At 38.8% G+C, this 18,232-nt stretch overlaps 1 protein-coding gene and 1 long non-coding RNA gene across 2 annotated transcripts in view; both read right to left on the reverse strand.

The window, feature by feature from the left end:
• Positions 1-234: 234 nt before the first annotated feature.
• Positions 235-6,309, reverse strand: LOC131721430 (uncharacterized). Its single transcript, XR_009319920.1, has 4 exons — positions 6,081-6,309; positions 5,883-5,921; positions 642-760; positions 235-482 (listed from the first exon to the last, which is right to left on the reverse strand). It is a non-coding gene; the product is annotated as an uncharacterized LOC131721430 (long non-coding RNA).
• Positions 6,310-14,354: 8,045 nt separating this feature from the next.
• The window catches only part of LOC117394832 (exocyst complex component 3-like), a 52,918-nt gene continuing 49,040 nt past the window's right edge, over positions 14,355-18,232 (reverse strand). The window contains exons 12-13 of the mRNA XM_059014736.1: positions 15,245-15,372; positions 14,355-14,867 (exon numbers count right to left, since the gene is read on the reverse strand). Of these exons, the coding sequence (XP_058870719.1) occupies positions 14,696-14,867; positions 15,245-15,372 (300 nt within the window). The 3' untranslated portion in view covers positions 14,355-14,695. The remainder of the gene's footprint in view (positions 14,868-15,244; positions 15,373-18,232) is intronic.

The raw sequence follows: 18,232 nt of genomic DNA on the forward strand, positions 1-18,232 counted from the left end.
GGATTGAACCCACGACCCTCCAGAGCCCTAACCACTACTCCACACTTACACAAAAGTATGTGCTACATGCTGCAGTGGTTTCCAGTTGTGCATGTAGGTGTAGTCATTAAAAATGGAAGTGAATAATAATATGCTAAATTGTATTTACTGAAACAGGGTTCATACAGTCATGAAAATCCTGGAAAAGTCATGGATTTGAAAATTATGATTTCTAGTCCTGGAAATACCCTGGAAAAAGAATACATTTTAAAAAAGTATTGGAAAAGACATGAAAAAATTGCTGAGAAAATGTTTAATATTATATGTTTGTGAGGGAGGAGACCCTCACATTTGTCTCAGTATGTATCTGGACATTTTCTGCAAATTGTTTTTTAACTGTTTGTGTATTGTGTTGCTGAACCTTGGGTCTAGTAAGGAAAATAATAAAAACAAAATTCACTTACCTGGGGTATCAGGACTGGAGGCCTGTGGTTGGGAGTGTCCTGAAAAACAAAAGAGAGGGTTAATCAAGAGTACCGTTTAGACAGTTGGTTTGGAAGGGTGCACACTTCCAGAACAATGTATTGCAGTACTATTGTTAAGCTAAAATGAACAACAGTTATTTTAATATGCATGTTTTGATATGCAATGGTTTAGGCAACCTGAGTTGGGTGTGGTGGTATGGTCCTCCATCTTGACAGGAAGTGGGGAACCAGCCATGTTGGTGAGGGAAGCTTTTATTGACTTCCCTGGGTACTGACTTCCTGTAGCAGGGCAGTACCTGTAGAAGATATTGAAAGGGGGGATAGTTGATTTTAATTAAGTTTCCCTCTGTTTGTTTTAAAGCATAGTATTAATGCATGTGTTAGATTAATGTTTAGTATATATACATATTCATTGATTTTGTTTCTTTTTGAATACTTTATTTATTATTGATAACTGTTTGCTGTTTTGTTCTTATATAACCACCTGCATAATGGTTTATCCTGGGGGAGGGGTAGGCCTGGAAAGGTATAAAGGCTGTCACTTGGTTCAGTCAGGATCTTCCTTTTGTGTAGATCAGAGAGCAGTTTTGCAGCTCTATGGCTGGACTCATTTATTGAAGTCAGTACCTGTGACTATAAATAGTTATTTTTGGTTTCCACTTTTTCTTTCTTCAAGTTGTTTGATATTTGGTTCAATTAGCTTTTTGTTTAATTATTGTTCTTAAATAAAAATAATTGGTTTTACATCAAACTTCTCTGTGCTCTGCGTGCTTCCCTGCGAATCAACACCAGCCGCTGGCTGCACTCTCCAACATTTGGTGGCAGCGGTGGGATGCATCAGTGGCCAGCAGGAGGCACTCTAAAATTACATCAGCACAGAAGAGAGGTGGAAAGCAGCAGAAAGTTTGCAACATGCCTGCAAAGCGGAGAAGAGAGAGACCAGAGGATTCTGAAGAAGGAGCCATGGCAAGTGGAGTTGCAACTTCCCAAGCTGCGGTGCAACCAGTATCTGGCGGTGATCAAGTGGTGAATGAACTAGCATTGATGTTCAAAAGCTATCTTGAGGTGCAGAGAGCCAGAGAGGAGCGAATAGAACAAGAGAGTGTCAGACAGGATGAAAGATATCGACATTTACATCATCAGTTCACCCAGCTTCAAGGAGAAGTGCATCACAGCCTTCAAGGAGGAGTCCTTGAGAGCAGCAGTGAGGGCAGAAGAGTAGAGGACACTTCTGCTGATATTAGGCAAGGTTGGTCCAGGGGCTGGAGAGAGCCAAAGCTGCAGAAACTAGAAGACTCAGATGACATAGAGCACTTTCTAACCACATTTGAGCGCATGGCGGTGGCTTGCGCATGGGAGAAAACTAACTGGGCTGTGAGGCTGGTTCCACTTTTAACAGGGAAAGCCAGAAGCGCCTTTGTGGCTATGCACCCTGACGAGACATTTGACTATGAGAAAGTGAAAGCTGCTATACTAAGAAAATATGAAATAAATACAGAGACTTACCGTCAACGATTCAGAGCGTTGGAGGTCCAGGAAGGGGAGACCCCAAAAGAACTCTATGTGCGTCTCAAAGAAATGTATGAGAAATGGATAAAACCAGACAATCACACAGTGCAACAGATCGGTGAAACTATCATCCTGGAGCAGTTCCTGAAGATGATGAATCCAGAGGTTGGCACCTGGATTAAAGAACACGACCCATCAACTGCTATGGAGGCCGCCCATCTAGCTGATGTCTATGTCTCGGCTCGGAGAGGAATGAAGGCCTACCGTTACACCAGGGGGTCCGTAACACCAACACCGGGTAAGTCTGCAGGGTGGAGGAAGGGTTGTGGTCCATTTGTTAAAAATCAGTTTCTACCCAATCAGCCTGGTAAATCTGCTAGGGAACAAGTAATATGCCATCACTGTGGTCAGGCAGGTCACTATAGACCAGAATGCCCATTGAGGAAACCTAAACCATCAAACTTGTGTTATGTGCCTAGACCTACTAAACCAGTGGAGGAAAAGTGTGTGTATGAGAATTTAGTGCAAGTCTCTGTTAATGGTAAATGGGTTCAAGCTCTTCTAGACACTGGGAGTTTCCAGACTCTGGTCGTGAGTAGTTTGATCTCTAGAGGGAGTTTGAATGAGGGAGCTAGCATTAGGATCCTCTGTGTGCATGGTGAAGAGAAAATGTATCCGACAGCAGATGTTTATCTGGTTATTCAGGATCAGACATTTTTAGTAACTGTGGGTGTGGTTGATGAGTTGCCATACAGTGTAATTTTGGGGAGAGATATACCTATACTAGGGGAGTTGCTGGGAGTAGCTAGACCCTGTAATGTAGTGACTACTAGAGCACAGAGTAGAAAGCAACTTGAGTCTCTGAATCACTTGCCATTTTTTGATGCAGAGATTGAAACATCAGAAATAAGGCCTAAGAAGTCAAGGATTCAGAGGCGCCAAGAAAAGTTGAGAGGAACCACTCGGTTAACGCAGAGTGACAAGTTGAGTCAGAACCAACCTCCTGTGTCTGTGGAGTGGGAAGTTCCTGACAACCTAGAACAGTTACAGAGAGCTGATGGGACATTGAAGTCTCTGTACACGAGATTGTCTAGTATTGAGGGGGAGCAGGGAAGCCATCATTTAAACGATGCTTGGTTTGTGTTAATTAAAGGCCTACTGTACCGTCAGAGTAAGGAAGGAGAGCAACTGGTCATTCCCGAAGCCTTAAGAAGGAAGATTTTGACGTTGGGACATACAATCCCCTGGGCGGGTCATTTGGGGAAGCAGAAAACTCTTGCCCGTATTGCAAGTCGTTTTTTTTGGCCAGGCCTATACACAGAAGTTGGGGATTTTGTTAAGTCTTGTCCTGAGTGTCAGTTTTCATGTGCAGGGGGGAAGGGGACTAAGGCCCACCTCTCACCTCTTCCTATAATCAGTACACCTTTTGAACGCATAGCCATGGATGTGGTTGGTCCATTGGAGAGGAGTAGATCAGGCCATAAATATATACTGGTCATATGTGATTATGCAACTCGCTATCCTGAGGCATTTCCCTTGAGGAATGTCAAGGCTAGGCCAATAGCTAATGTATTGATACAATTGTTTTCAAGGGTAGGGATCCCAAGAGAAATTCTTACGGATCAGGGTACAAATTTTAGATCGAAACTATTACACCAGGTTTACAGGCTGATGGGAATTAAAAGTATTAGGACCACACCTTACCACCCTCAGACAGATGGCCTGGTGGAGCGTTTTAATCGAACCCTGAAGGCGATGCTGGGAAAATTTGTGTCCACGACAGGAGGAGATTGGGATCAATGGATACCATACCTTCTCTTTGCCTATAGAGAAGTCCCTCAGGCATCAACTGGGTTTTCACCTTTTGAACTCTTGTATGGCAGGCAGGTGCGAGGGCCGCTGGATATCCTAAAAGAGACCTGGGAGTCGAGCCATGCGGAAGACCAAACGGTTGTTAGCTACGTGCTGCAAATGCGCGACCAGCTGCAAAAGATGACGACATTGGCACAGGAAAACATGGAGCAAGCACAACAAAACCAGAAGGCCTGGTATGACAAATCAGCACGTACCAGAGAGTTCCAGCGTGGTCAAGATGTGTTGTTGCTATTGCCATCTCAAGAAAACAAGCTGCTGGCTAAATGGCAAGGTCCATATAGAGTCTTGCAGAAGATGGGCCCGCTGACTTATGAGATTGCCATGCCAGACCGCCGCAAGACTAGGCAGGTTTACCATGTTAACCTATTAAAACCATGGTATAGTCGTCCTGAACAGCCTCAGCCGCATCTCTTGATTAGAGCTGTAGAGGAGGAGGAAGATCGGACTGAGCAATACTTTCCTACAGATGAAAGGTCACATGGCCCAAACTTGAGCCATCTATCAGCAGATCACCAGAGAGAGATCTCTAGTTGTTTAATTCCTGGCTTGTTCCAAGAAAGACCAGGATACACTAGACTAGTGGAGCATCGGATCCCATTGAAGGATGTTGACCCCATCAGACAGCAGTTCTACAGGGTGCCAGAAAAACTGATTCCACGGTTGCGTGATGAGTTGGAAAGTATGAAGTCCTTGGGAGTCATAGAAGCTACCAGCAGTGAGTGGAGCAGCCCCGTCGTACTTGTCCCAAAGAAGGATGGCAGCCTCCGATTTTGCATCGATTTTCGGAAAGTCAATGCAATGTCTAAATTCGACCCCTATCCTATGCCTCGAATTGACGAGATGATAGAGAAGGTTGGGAAAGCCCAGTTTATCACCACCTTGGACTTGTGTAAGGGATATTGGCAGGTTCCCTTAGCAGAGGATTCCAGAGAATATACAGCCTTCCGTACTCCTTTTGGGCACTATCAGTTTACGGTTATGCCGTTTGGGCTTCATGGGGCCCCTGCGACTTTTCAAAGGCTCATGGATCGAGTTCTACGAGGTATGCAAGACTTTGCAGCAGCCTATCTGGACGATGTGGTTGTTTATAGTACTTCCTGGGAAGATCATCTGACACATTTAAAAGTTGTGTTTAAAAGCATCAAAGATGCTGGACTTACCATCAATCCTGCAAAGTGTGACATTGCCCAAAGAGAGGTCAAGTATCTTGGATACCACCTGGGTAATGGGGTCATCAAACCACAAGTGGCAAAGGTGGAGGTAGTTCAGAACTGTGGTCCACCCAAGACCAAGAAGGAAGTGAGATCATTCCTTGGCTTAATAGGATGGTACCGTAGGTTCATCCCTGATTTCTCCACCAGAGCAGCTATCCTCACTGATCTTACTCGGAAGAGTGAACCGAATAAGGTTAATTGGACTGTGGCCTGTGACAAAGCATTCCAAGATCTTAAGGAAGCTTTGTGTAGGGAACCTGTGTTGCAGAGCCCAGACTTTTCTAAGCCCTTTGTTGTCCAAACTGACGCTTCCAATGCAGGACTTGGAGCTGTATTGCTGCAAGGGGAGTCAGAGAACTTGAGACCAGTACTGTACATTAGCCGGAAATTGTTTCCAAGAGAAACTCGTTATTCCACAGTTGAGAAGGAGTGCCTGGCAATCAAATGGGCCCTTGATTCACTACGGTACTATCTGATCGGCCGTGAGTTTACTTTGGAGACAGATCATCGAGCGTTGCAGTGGCTTGGGAAGATGAGGGACTCCAATGCGCGTATCACTCGTTGGTACCTGGCAATGCAACCATTTCAATATACAGTAAAGTACAGGGCAGGAGCCTTGAATCAGATTGCAGACTTTCTTTCTCGTGTCCCTGTAGAACACGGGAAAGCTTAAGGAGGGGGATATGTGAGGGAGGAGACCCTCACATTTGTCTCAGTATGTATCTGGACATTTTCTGCAAATTGTTTTTTAACTGTTTGTGTATTGTGTTGCTGAACCTTGGGTCTAGTAAGGAAAATAATAAAAACAAAATTCACTTACCTGGGGTATCAGGACTGGAGGCCTGTGGTTGGGAGTGTCCTGAAAAACAAAAGAGAGGGTTAATCAAGAGTACCGTTTAGACAGTTGGTTTGGAAGGGTGCACACTTCCAGAACAATGTATTGCAGTACTATTGTTAAGCTAAAATGAACAACAGTTATTTTAATATGCATGTTTTGATATGCAATGGTTTAGGCAACCTGAGTTGGGTGTGGTGGTATGGTCCTCCATCTTGACAGGAAGTGGGGAACCAGCCATGTTGGTGAGGGAAGCTTTTATTGACTTCCCTGGGTACTGACTTCCTGTAGCAGGGCAGTACCTGTAGAAGATATTGAAAGGGGGGATAGTTGATTTTAATTAAGTTTCCCTCTGTTTGTTTTAAAGCATAGTATTAATGCATGTGTTAGATTAATGTTTAGTATATATACATATTCATTGATTTTGTTTCTTTTTGAATACTTTATTTATTATTGATAACTGTTTGCTGTTTTGTTCTTATATAACCACCTGCATAATGGTTTATCCTGGGGGAGGGGTAGGCCTGGAAAGGTATAAAGGCTGTCACTTGGTTCAGTCAGGATCTTCCTTTTGTGTAGATCAGAGAGCAGTTTTGCAGCTCTATGGCTGGACTCATTTATTGAAGTCAGTACCTGTGACTATAAATAGTTATTTTTGGTTTCCACTTTTTCTTTCTTCAAGTTGTTTGATATTTGGTTCAATTAGCTTTTTGTTTAATTATTGTTCTTAAATAAAAATAATTGGTTTTACATCAAACTTCTCTGTGCTCTGCGTGCTTCCCTGCGAATCAACACCAGCCGCTGGCTGCACTCTCCAACAATGTTGTTAAAGACTATTGTTTTGTTTTCTGTGTCTCTGTCTGTTTCCTTGGCTGCGTCTGCAGATTTTTAATTTTTTTTTACGGTTGCTAAGTAACAAACTTGGCAGCGAAGGCATATACGTCATTGCTTAACCTTTGCAAAGGGCAATACTAGGATGTACAGTACGCATGGGTGAAAAATTTAAAATGGCCTCACCCAGGTCCATTCCTATGATTCGTGTAGAAATGCCAAAAAGTGTATGTTATATATATATATATATATATATATATATATATATATATATATATATATATATATATATATATATATATATATATATATATATATATATATAATATGTATTTATTTTTTTATTGTGGAAAACTGTAAAAAAGTTTTACAGGCACTTGATTTTTGTGACCTTTTAGATTTTTTTTCTCTTGTTGAACTGTAACTTGATTGATACCGTAGGCGCCTAAGCCATAGGCCACAGAGGAGGCAAACTACTGGTGTAGTGTTATAAAGTGGTACATCGTCACAATGTGGTATACGTACCAAAACTTGACCCATGTAATGTTAGAAAGTCGTACACCATCACATTGAAAGTGGTATGCTGTGAGATTTTGCTGTGAGACTGTGATGTGTTTTTCTATTGTCAAACATTTACCATTAATTATACATAATTTTTTTGGCAAACCGTTAATTATACATACTTTTTTTGCAGGAAACTGGAAACTGAATTTATCTAAAAAGAAAAAACAATTCACGACAAACAAGACAAAATGAGAAGTCCACCGCAAAGTTGCATCAGTAAAAAAAAATGTACAAGACCCAGTGTATTGCATATGATAAATATTCACATACTATTTTCTTAATGGTTGAATAATATGATAAATTAAATTAAAAAAAAGATGCAAAAGATCAAAAACAGCATAACGTACCAGATTTGAATGGGCACTTGATGTTTAGAAGTGGTTTAGGCTTGCACAAGCAAACACACACGTTTTACCCTCGTACCTGAAAATAACACTACAGCGCTATACATTTTGCCCCTCTTTGTATACACACTATTATTTTGTTATGTTTCTGCCTTTAAAAGGTTTAATGTAATAAAAAACGGAAAGTCATTCAGAAGACAGCAAAAGTCTGACAGTGATGTTACATACTGTATCATTACATAATGTCAAAACCATATGGAGTTTACTGACAGCACAAAACATTCTAAAAGTTTGGGTCAATAAGATGAGATACATTATCCTTTGACTATTTTGAGCATTTCTGTTGGACATGGTTTATTGTAAAGAGAAACCAATGTTGATCCAACATTAATAAGGTCACCCTTATAAAAGTTTCCCATAGTAAAAAAACATAGCAAAGTGGAATAAATCATAGTAAAAGCATGGTCAAGCTCAGGTAAGCACTTTAAAGCCCGGAGAGGTATGGTAACTTTGGTAAATTAGTATAACCATGGGAAAAGCATGGGAAAACCACAAAATGTTCATGCAATAATACCATGGTAAACATTTATAAGGGCAATGATAAACGTTTAAACTAAAAGTCTTTTTCAATGTGTTCCTTTTTCAGGTTGCATGTAAGCAATACAGATTGAAATTGAAGACTTTCACTGTATTTTGTAGGATGTATAGTTAGATGTGGTTAACCTATGTGAAACATTCTTCAACAGCTCTGACAGCAACAATAGTTTATTCAGTTAGATTGAGCCAAGTGCTTGAATTGAATTAATTATTTGATAAGTTAGTTGAAAATGTGAGGTAACCTCTGTTAATGAATGCTGCTTTGTTTTTTTCTGAATCACTTTTTTCTGCTTTGACACTTCTTGGTGGTGTTGTTGAAGGTATGGTTGGGATTTTCTGGAACACACTTACTTGTATCACCTGACTTGGAGGGATATCCGCCAGAACTTCTCCACTTCTACATGCTGCATTTGACTGCAAAGAGTGAGTGGAGCTCCTGCTGCTTCTTATCACATCCTTTGCCTAATGCAAAGATTTGGCCTTTTGCTGCTTCCTACACACTGTGATTTTTGTCAGCATTAACCAAGTTTGCACTTCACAGGTAAGACTAGATCTCACTAACACGGATGTTTTCCCAAGAGCCTGAAGAGCTGAGAAACATTCCAAACCCAATTGCATTTCAGTAGTGACAAACTTGCAAGAAACCTGGCATCTTCTATTCATATGCATTAGCTTTGTTTTTGCATACAATTGTAGAGATCAGGTGCTCTGCTTACAGAGCGAATGTAACAATGTAGTTTTGTATACCGTAAGAAACCGTAAACTAAATCTAGCAGTACTTCCTATGGTACCTTTGTTTGTTGCTGCTAGTATTGCCCTCCCTGACACTGTCAATTGAACAAGGAGCAATGCTCCTCTTCCTGTGGTTTGCTGGACAGGTAACCTGTTATTTTCTGCTCTTTAATCACATTCTGTATGTTCAACAGTAAACCTGAAGGACTGAAGCTTTTACACTATACCCTCCCAATTTAACAAGCATCCACATTCAGATGGTGAGATTTGTTCTCTTTAAATCGTTTTTGTAAGAGTTACTCTGGAGGGCAAGCCCATCGTCCTCACCCGTACACTAATTACTTCCATGTGTGTGTTAGATAGCTAGACACCTCCCTGCCAATAAGAACTGCACACACTGTTTCAGTACCTTGTGATTGAAGTGCATGAAGGCTAGGTTCAGTTTTATTTCTAATATCCAAGTATTATTTATCTTATAATTATTTATTCATATTTCTATTATAAATTTTTGAGTCAGTCATGCTAAGTGCTTACTAGGGGTGTAACCAAAGCCGTAGCTAGCTATGAGGCAGGCACACGAGGCACGGGTCTCGGTCAAAATCATACTAATCATTATTTAGGCTCTCTTACATGTTGCTTTGCTGCAAAACAAAATGCATTTCATCCCTAGTTGCGTGCATGCATTATTTCCCAAGTCCCGCTGATATCTATAGCCTCTTCAAACTATTTGACTGGCATTGCAGACTACAGTGACACCGCTCAGTTCACACAGTGCACGGGCAAGTGCCTCAGTGATTTTTCATGGCTATGGCCCTGGGTGTAGCTAACATCACAATATGATATGTATTATGATCTGCAGGTTGCAATACAATATGTATCACAATACTTCTGATGAATGGCTACTAGTATGTTGTATAATACAATCAAACGATCATTTAATGATGTACTATTTTGTTAAAAGACATTTAAATGAGGGAGAGTCAGAGTATGTATTCATACATACTATAAAACACACATTCATCATTCAAGAGCCTTTGCAATGAGCTATGTTGTGCTTTTGATCTTCTATCATACAAACAATACATATCTTTATTACAATACAATATGTAAAGAAAGTATCACCTCCTGCCTTTCAATCCTGGGTCTCTCTAATGCAACTGCCAATTGTGACAAATTGGGTGGTGGTTTTATGAAATATACTAATGTGCACTGGGGACAAAACTGAGACCACCACTTACAACTAGGGCTTGAACTCAGGCCTACTAAATTAGACATCAGCACCTCTAAGTCTATGATGTTACTTAAGATGGAAAAGGGATGAAACAGTGTTACATTGGTTCATGTGATTATGTAGCAGTGCTTTGCAATATTTTTAGTTCTGCTAAAAGACTTTATATATTTATATTCTTTGTTTAGGCACTGTGGTTGGCACCTGCATACTTCTTATAGTTTGAAGGACAGAATACTTTTCTACTCATCTGGCTGAAAGGATTGTTCTTTCTCTTCATCAACTCCCTTGTTCTGTACAGATAATCTCTCATTACAAACTGAGGAGTGCTCTGCAAAAATATTAAGTGGCTAATATAAATAGACATTTTTGAAAAACCGTAATAGTAAATAACGTAAAAAGAAAATCTTGAAATGGTAGTGTATTTTTTTTTTACTTACTCTTCAGCAAGAATACTTAATATTGTATATAGTTATGTTGTTATCAGTGGTCATATACCAAAGGCTATTACTGGCACTAGAAACTGGCTACTACAACAAGGCCATTATAAATGATGTCCCCATTTTATATATGGTAACAAAAACATGAAATTTATTATTTTAACAGCAAGCCCATTATATCTTTACAGTTGCTTTCTCTGACAATAAAGAACAAGCAGCACACAAATAATATTTGAATGGCTTCTTATCACTGTCTCAACTCCATACTGAATTTGGATGTTTTGCATTTTGATTGCTTTGCAGACAGGAAAGAGATGCCAGTTCTCTTTATTTAAACACTACCCCACAACTTCTCTTATAAAGGGATGATTACGTATATAATCTCTTCAGACCGTCCCTTCCCTGGTATGTTCTGATTCTGGGGGCCGTTTCCCAAAAGCTACTTGAACCAAACTAGCGTTGTAAGTCCATCATAAGATGAATGGTTTGAAACTGCAGTGTTTCCCAAACATTATCGAACTCCAGTAACTCTTGAACATCTACTTGAGTCAACAAGTGGTCTGAGATAATTGTAAAATGTTCGTGGATGTATTTACGCTTTAAAAAAAAAAAAAATATATATATATATATATATTATATATATATATACACACACACACACACACACACACACACACATACAGTACATTTAATTGCACAGCCCACTGCTTTAATCATTGTGGATCTAACTTTATGCAATCGACGTGCATTTAAATTGAATGAATGAAAAATAATTGATTAGTATTGCAAATATGATTAGTGCAGTTTGGTTTACTGTTTGTGTGTAAATAAAATTAAGTTTTGTAGACTGAACATGTATGCTTTATTGACTATCAGCAATGGTGAGTCCTGGGGCTGCTTCACTGGTTATGGGAACACTGGGTTTGACAGGAACTCTGCAAAAGAAAAAGGGGGTGAGGGGTGTAGGGGCAGAACTTATGTACATGCTTTATTACACACACACACACACACACACACACGCTAGAAAAATCTTGACGTTTTTTGCAGTTGTCTTTTCCTTCTCTTGGAGGGCCAGTATTTGAGGCATTCATTTTCTGAGCAATATCTGCCTACTTTTTGTTTGATTTATAAAACTTTTTTCAGTTTGCCAAATAAAATCACCTTATTTGCTTGTATTTCTATTTCATTTTTTTTTAATTATATTTTTTGTAAGATTATTTTGCCCCCATCTTCAAACACTTTTTTTTTCTTTTGGCTTTTTGTTTTCAAAAGCAAACAATCCTTAAGACCACTTATATGTGTTTCAAACATGCCTACGCCCTTAGTGCGAATCAGACACCACCATACGATGCACTTCAAGATCGCTAGTTAAATTGTAGTTCCACGTGGCGTTTTGGGAAAGGCACATGGAAGACCGATCGAAAGCAGCTGCAGCAAATCGTAAGAATCATCTTCCAACACCAAGTACTACCATTATCAGGAAACGGCCCATTGATTAGTAAGTCATCATTTTGGTAGATTATATAATTTGGTCAGTTCATTATAGTTAAACAACTGTAAAAATATTGGTGCTATACATTGGATAGTCTTCAGGTGGCAGTCACTAGTCACTGACATGTAAACCTGTACAAAGGTGGAACATTTATTTTGACATCAAGCATTATATAAATACCTGTGCAGTTGAAGAATAAAACTGCCATTTCATTTCAGATAAATAGAATTACCTTGAGAGCAGGTTCATTTTGCCAAGTGGCTATATAGCGCCCTTTATGGAAACATCATTGTTTTACAGTGTATTTAGCTTTTTTTTGCTTATATAAGTATGTTAAAATGGTTTTATTCCTCTCATATAATGTGCCTTTGCCTCTGGACTTGCTTCAGAATAGTACCAAGAAATGTGAAACTATTACTTCTTTGGACCTAAGACTTTTCTATAAAACAGATTACAGTTTGACCACTGTAGTGAACCTGACCCACAGAAAACATGACATGTTGGAGCACCAGAAGGAACAGTAACATTTCATCTATAGCATTCCATTTAAAGTAAGTAATAAATAAATAAATAAATAAATAAATAAATAAAAACCCAGCAGCTTTGCACCCATTAATATAATATTTTATATTGTTCTCGATCAGGAACCAAGCTACAATATATAGGGCAGCAGTGTGGAGTAGTGGTTAGGGCTCTGGACTCTTGACTGGAGGGTCGTGGGTTCAATCCCCGCTGGGGGCACTGCTGCTGTACCCTTGAGCAAGGTACTTTACCTAGATTGCTCCAATAAAAACCCAACTGTTTAAATGGGTAATTGTATGTAAAAATAATGTGATATCTTGTAACAATTGTAACTCGCCCTGGATAAGGGCATCAGCTAAGAAATAAATATAGTATATGAGAGGTCTATCTAAGGTTATGCTTCCAGTTAGAGAACAGTGTAAACTATTGTATCAATGAGAAAATAGCATATTTTACACGTCAGTATCCATATATTTTATTCCTGTAATGACTCTTACTCATAAAAAGAAAGTTTATTTTATATTACCCGCCAATTTTGCCACTTTCATAGAATCCCATCATTTTATCATTGATTTTAAAATGATAAAAAAGTATATGAACCACAAAAGAACATTTCATAAAACTCTTAAGATTTATCCTGTTTTTTTGTGTATGGAATTCATAAATGGATATATAGATGATGATGGTAATAATAATAATAATTGTGTTAGTGCTAATAAAAGGTAAGAGAATGGATTTAAAAGATTATTAAGCACTATACAAGTCTGAACTGGCTAAAGATAGGCCATAATGTTTTCTGCCGTGATTGTCAGAAGCAAGAAATAAAGAGAAAAAGTACAGTTTGTAAAAACATTACAAAGAACACTGGGGAGTGAAAATGAAATCAGAGCAGGTACAGCGAGTACAAATGTTGAGAGTCATCCCACACTTCCATTAACATCTCAATAGGTAAACTCTCCATAACACTGTGACTGCAAATCAGGCGATACGCCAGACTTTTAGAACTACAATTCAAAGTCCCACTAGAAAGATAGAGTGCAGTTCCTTTGACATTTCTCAAGATTAAACATTTAAAAACTTAGTGTACATAATGACCCAAAGAGCTTAAAATTGTATATATTATAACATAACTACACAATCAAAATGCTCCGATTTCATGGAGCCATCTCCTTTGGGGGGTTGAGTAAGTTTTTGCCAAAATCCATTTGTTCCCATGAGGAAAACACTGATGTTTAATTTCACTTCTCCCACTAAAACCGGATGTGAATTCCTTTAGTTTTTTTTGGTTTTAGTTTTGATATTTGACTCGCATCATACTACAATGAGTGCTTATTTTGGGACACAATGATAGAGATTACTTCTTACATACTTAGGTTGAACTGCCTGGTATATTTTACAGAATGAAGGAAAAAACGATAAACAGTCAGATGCTGACGACAACTAAATGTCACCCCACACTAGACCAACCTGATAAGACACCGACACAGTGTCTTATCGGGTCGGTCTAGTGTGCGATGGCCTTAAGTCAATATCAGACCAATTCTTCCATATAATCTTAAAGCCATGGCTCAACAGGAAAATAAAATATTAAAATCATGGGTTAAAAAATGGTGTAGGTGTATCTAAAATGACAGTCACCCCAAGTAGGGCTATTGTTGATATAGTATAAAACTGTAAATTAAGAGAAGATCCCCCAGAGACTGAACATACATGCACCAACACCAAATTTATTTGTGAAAATTAACAAATGTTTTCAAAATGTGCCTTTTTAGTCAAATCACATATGAAAAAAGGTGAAAACTATTTTCTGTACACCAAGTATGAAATGTTAACAGGTAATCCATATATAATCTTTAACTAAAACAGTAATTCATTAAATCTTATGGCACCTATATTATGTTTCAACAATATTAAAATCTCACAAGTTTCCCCTTACCCGCATTTAATTTTCAAAGTGCACACACAAATACAATTCATTAAAATCTGTTGATTCTTTTCCCTCAAATCCATATTGTAATTCAGAATAATGTATTCTCATGTTCTCACTACTATTTAAGTAGTTTATTCACGGTCATAGTTGGGACAACAATATCTCTGAAAACTGGCTGTATATTTACAGTCGACAAGGGTTTGTTTTGATTCAGAGTTTCGATAATCATCTGCTTCATCTCCCGATTGGCATCTCCACGCACCGCCAACAAAGCTAAAACATGGTCTTCCCTGAAGATTAGAAGAAAACAGTTGTGGATAAACTCACAATGTCAGCAGAGACAGCAGGTTTCACAAACTGAACACTTTCATACATTCTAATAAATTAAACCATACAAACAGGTTACAGCTGCTTTGAGACAACACACTATTGTTGTTTATTTGTTTAGTTTTTTACTGTAACATGGCAGATAAATTGGTATGCCGTCACTGTAGGGCATGCTACACAAAAATAAAAATAAATAATAGTACATTGCCTGAAAGCAACATTTTGCAGTAACAGCTTAAGTTGTTACACTAGTTTGTTTGGAATTATGTAAGTGGACATTTTTTAAGATTAAGATGTCAGCACGATGCACCAGTTATAATTTAAATTGACGCCAACTTACCTGATATCCGGGTATTTAGAGACAAGTGTAGATACTTCAAGATACAGCAAGGTAGGGTCAGTGAGTTTAAAAACTTCTGCCAATGCAACAATGGTATCACACAACCTATCAGTATCCTCACCTAAACCCTGTAAAGGCAGAAAGTATTTAGCTTTATTTATAATCAGAGAATACAGATAACAAATATAGAAAAGGTAGGTGTTTAAAAAAATCTCTCTGGCATTCGATCCATTCTAGTTAGAACTAACTCCCATTCTGTGGGCTGCATTGAGCCTTGAATCACACAGAAGAGGTGGTATAAAACATGCAGTCTGTGGAACTGAAGCCAGCATCCTACCAGCATGAATCAGCCTTGCACATCAAATAACAGTGTCAGCCAGTCAATCCAAAATGGACTGATTAAAAGATACCGTAGTAGGTTAATAAAAGATGAAACAGTGCCACCATGTATGAAGAAAACTGAGTATATTAGTCAAATAAACGTTGCACATACTCAGTCAACAAGCAGTTGCAGGGTATATTTTTGGAATGCAATATGTTTCTTAAGACTTAAATGATGACAATCAGGACAACTGAATTAAATGCAACGACTGCAAGAATGAAATGGAATTAGGATCAGCGATAAGCAACTAACGTAATTTGTCACGTCTGTTTGAAATAAAAATTAAGAGAAACAGAATCAGGCTCAGTCAAGATATGAAGGTAAAAACAAGTGGCATTGTTTTGCAATTAATAGCTTTTTCTGAGTGTAATTAGGAAACAGAATCGGCTCATAATACATTTAAAGGGACGTCATGTGAACCCTGAAAACTTAAAGACCAAGTTATAATTCAAATGCTTCCCTAGCATAATTATTTTTTTCAAAACTTGTACTTTCTCCTAAGCAACAGGAATTAGAAGTAATAATTACTGTAGGGAATGGGTAATACAATAACCTGCAATTCACGGTAATACCTGCGATAAATTCAATTTTCTTTTTTTTTGTGTGTGTATTAAAAATAACAACTAAATAGGTGAACATTACTTAGCAACACTTTTTAATACTCATAGAACATCAGAGCATTGTTTAAGTATATTTATTGAAATGATAAGGTGCCACGAGGTTGAATGAATAGGCCCCTATAAAGAAGGAATCATTTATTTAACATCAAATTCCTGACTCCTGATCATTTAAATCATATAGTTGAATGAAGTTATACATATCATATCATAGAATAGACCCTATTCGTTAACTCTTTTTTTAAGAATTAAATTACATTTGGATATCCATGAAAATGTTCTAAACTATTTTTGGATTCTCCAAGTAAAAAACGTTACTTTTTTCATGAAAAAAAGACATTGAAAAAACGAAGTGTAAATTGTAGTTAAATAACGTTAGGTTATTATCATAATCCTGGTTCCCTGAAACAGAAACGTAACCATTACCGCATGGGTGTTTACCTCCTAAAAACCCGGAACCTGAATATTCTATACCACAGCTGCTCAGATCTCAGCGTAATTTTTCCTTCAAGCCTGCTGCAATAATGGACGCAGCAACCTTGAAGGTTAATGGTTACATTTCTATTTCAGGGAACCAGGGTTATAATAATAACCTAACATTCCCTTTCAAGTACATAATGTAACCATTACAGCATGGGTGAGCTGTCGCAAGGGCAATATTGCGAACGACTGGAATGCTACAAGGCTAAGCCAAGAGGCTGCCTTGTGTGTTACCATACGGAAAAGCTGCCTTTTTCAAAACCAGAGTGTGGCAGGATGACAGAGGTTTGAGGCTCAGAGACAGTGAAAAGGGCAAAATAATGATCTTTATTAAACAAAAAATAATCAAATAAATAGGCACAAGGGCCAACAAAAAGGTTCAAATACAAATAATACACGTGAAAACTTACAAAATAAATGGTCAGGTTCCAAGGCTTTTCAAACACAAAACTCCCCAAAACCCAGCACTGCCAAACAAAAAAACACCCCTACACAATGGGTTTCACCTGCCCTTTATATTCTGTGGCTGGAGCCCAATTAACTAATAATTAACAATTAAGCACTTAAGGCTCCAGCCACATTCTCACATGTATTTTCACAGGGAGGGACTTAACCCCCTTCCTGCTGATCCAAACCAAAACAAGAATCACAAAAAACATAATGAAAACAGTAAAAATAACAATAATAACAAACACAAATTTATAGGGGCGAGCTAGCACCCCATCACACAGGGTTTTAAGGATCCACAACATTAAGTCTGTAGAAACTAGTGAAGGTACGGGGATTAGCCCACACCACGGCACTGCAAATGTCCTTGACAGATGCACCCTGGAATAAAGCTCACGAAGTTGCCTTGCCATTGGAGGAATGGACAGTGAGCTTTTACTGGAGGGGCAAAGTTGGCTAACTCATAGGCAGTCCTGACTATCTGCTATCCATTTGGACAGTGTCTGCTTAGGACAGGGCTTGACCATGGGACTTCGCCCCATAGCAGACAAAAAATTGTTCGGACTGCCTCCAACTTTTCATCCTGTCAACGTGCAGAGTGTCACTCTGTCAGACTGGAAAGGAGGTGGATGGAAAGCCTCCAATTCCACAGACTGGTTGACATGGAATGCCGAGATCGTCTTCTGCAAAAAGGTAGGATTGGTATGGAGTGTAAACTATGTCCTGGCCGCCGTAAAAATTAAGAAGGCTCTCACTATGGAGAATGAATGCATCTCATTCACCCGCCTTGTGGAGGTGATAGAAAGCAAAAAAGCCGCTTTGAGCGATCAATAATTTCAGCTTAGCTGAATGCATGGGCTCAGATAGAGGCCTCCAGTTTAGCCTCCAGTGAGGAACAATGTCTTTCACAGGTGGCCAACTTTCACAGGTGGCCAACGAGCCACTTTCAAAATCGCTCTGCCAGGAAGTGAGCTCAAGTGAGCTCAATTTTGACATGGCAATCCTAAATGGCTGCCAGATAGACCTTTAAATGTAGAGGGGGATTTCCCCTTGTCAAACAGG

The sequence above is a fragment of the Acipenser ruthenus genome, chromosome 3, assembly GCF_902713425.1.
Source record: "Acipenser ruthenus chromosome 3, fAciRut3.2 maternal haplotype, whole genome shotgun sequence".
NCBI classification, from domain to species: domain Eukaryota; kingdom Metazoa; phylum Chordata; class Actinopteri; order Acipenseriformes; family Acipenseridae; genus Acipenser; species Acipenser ruthenus.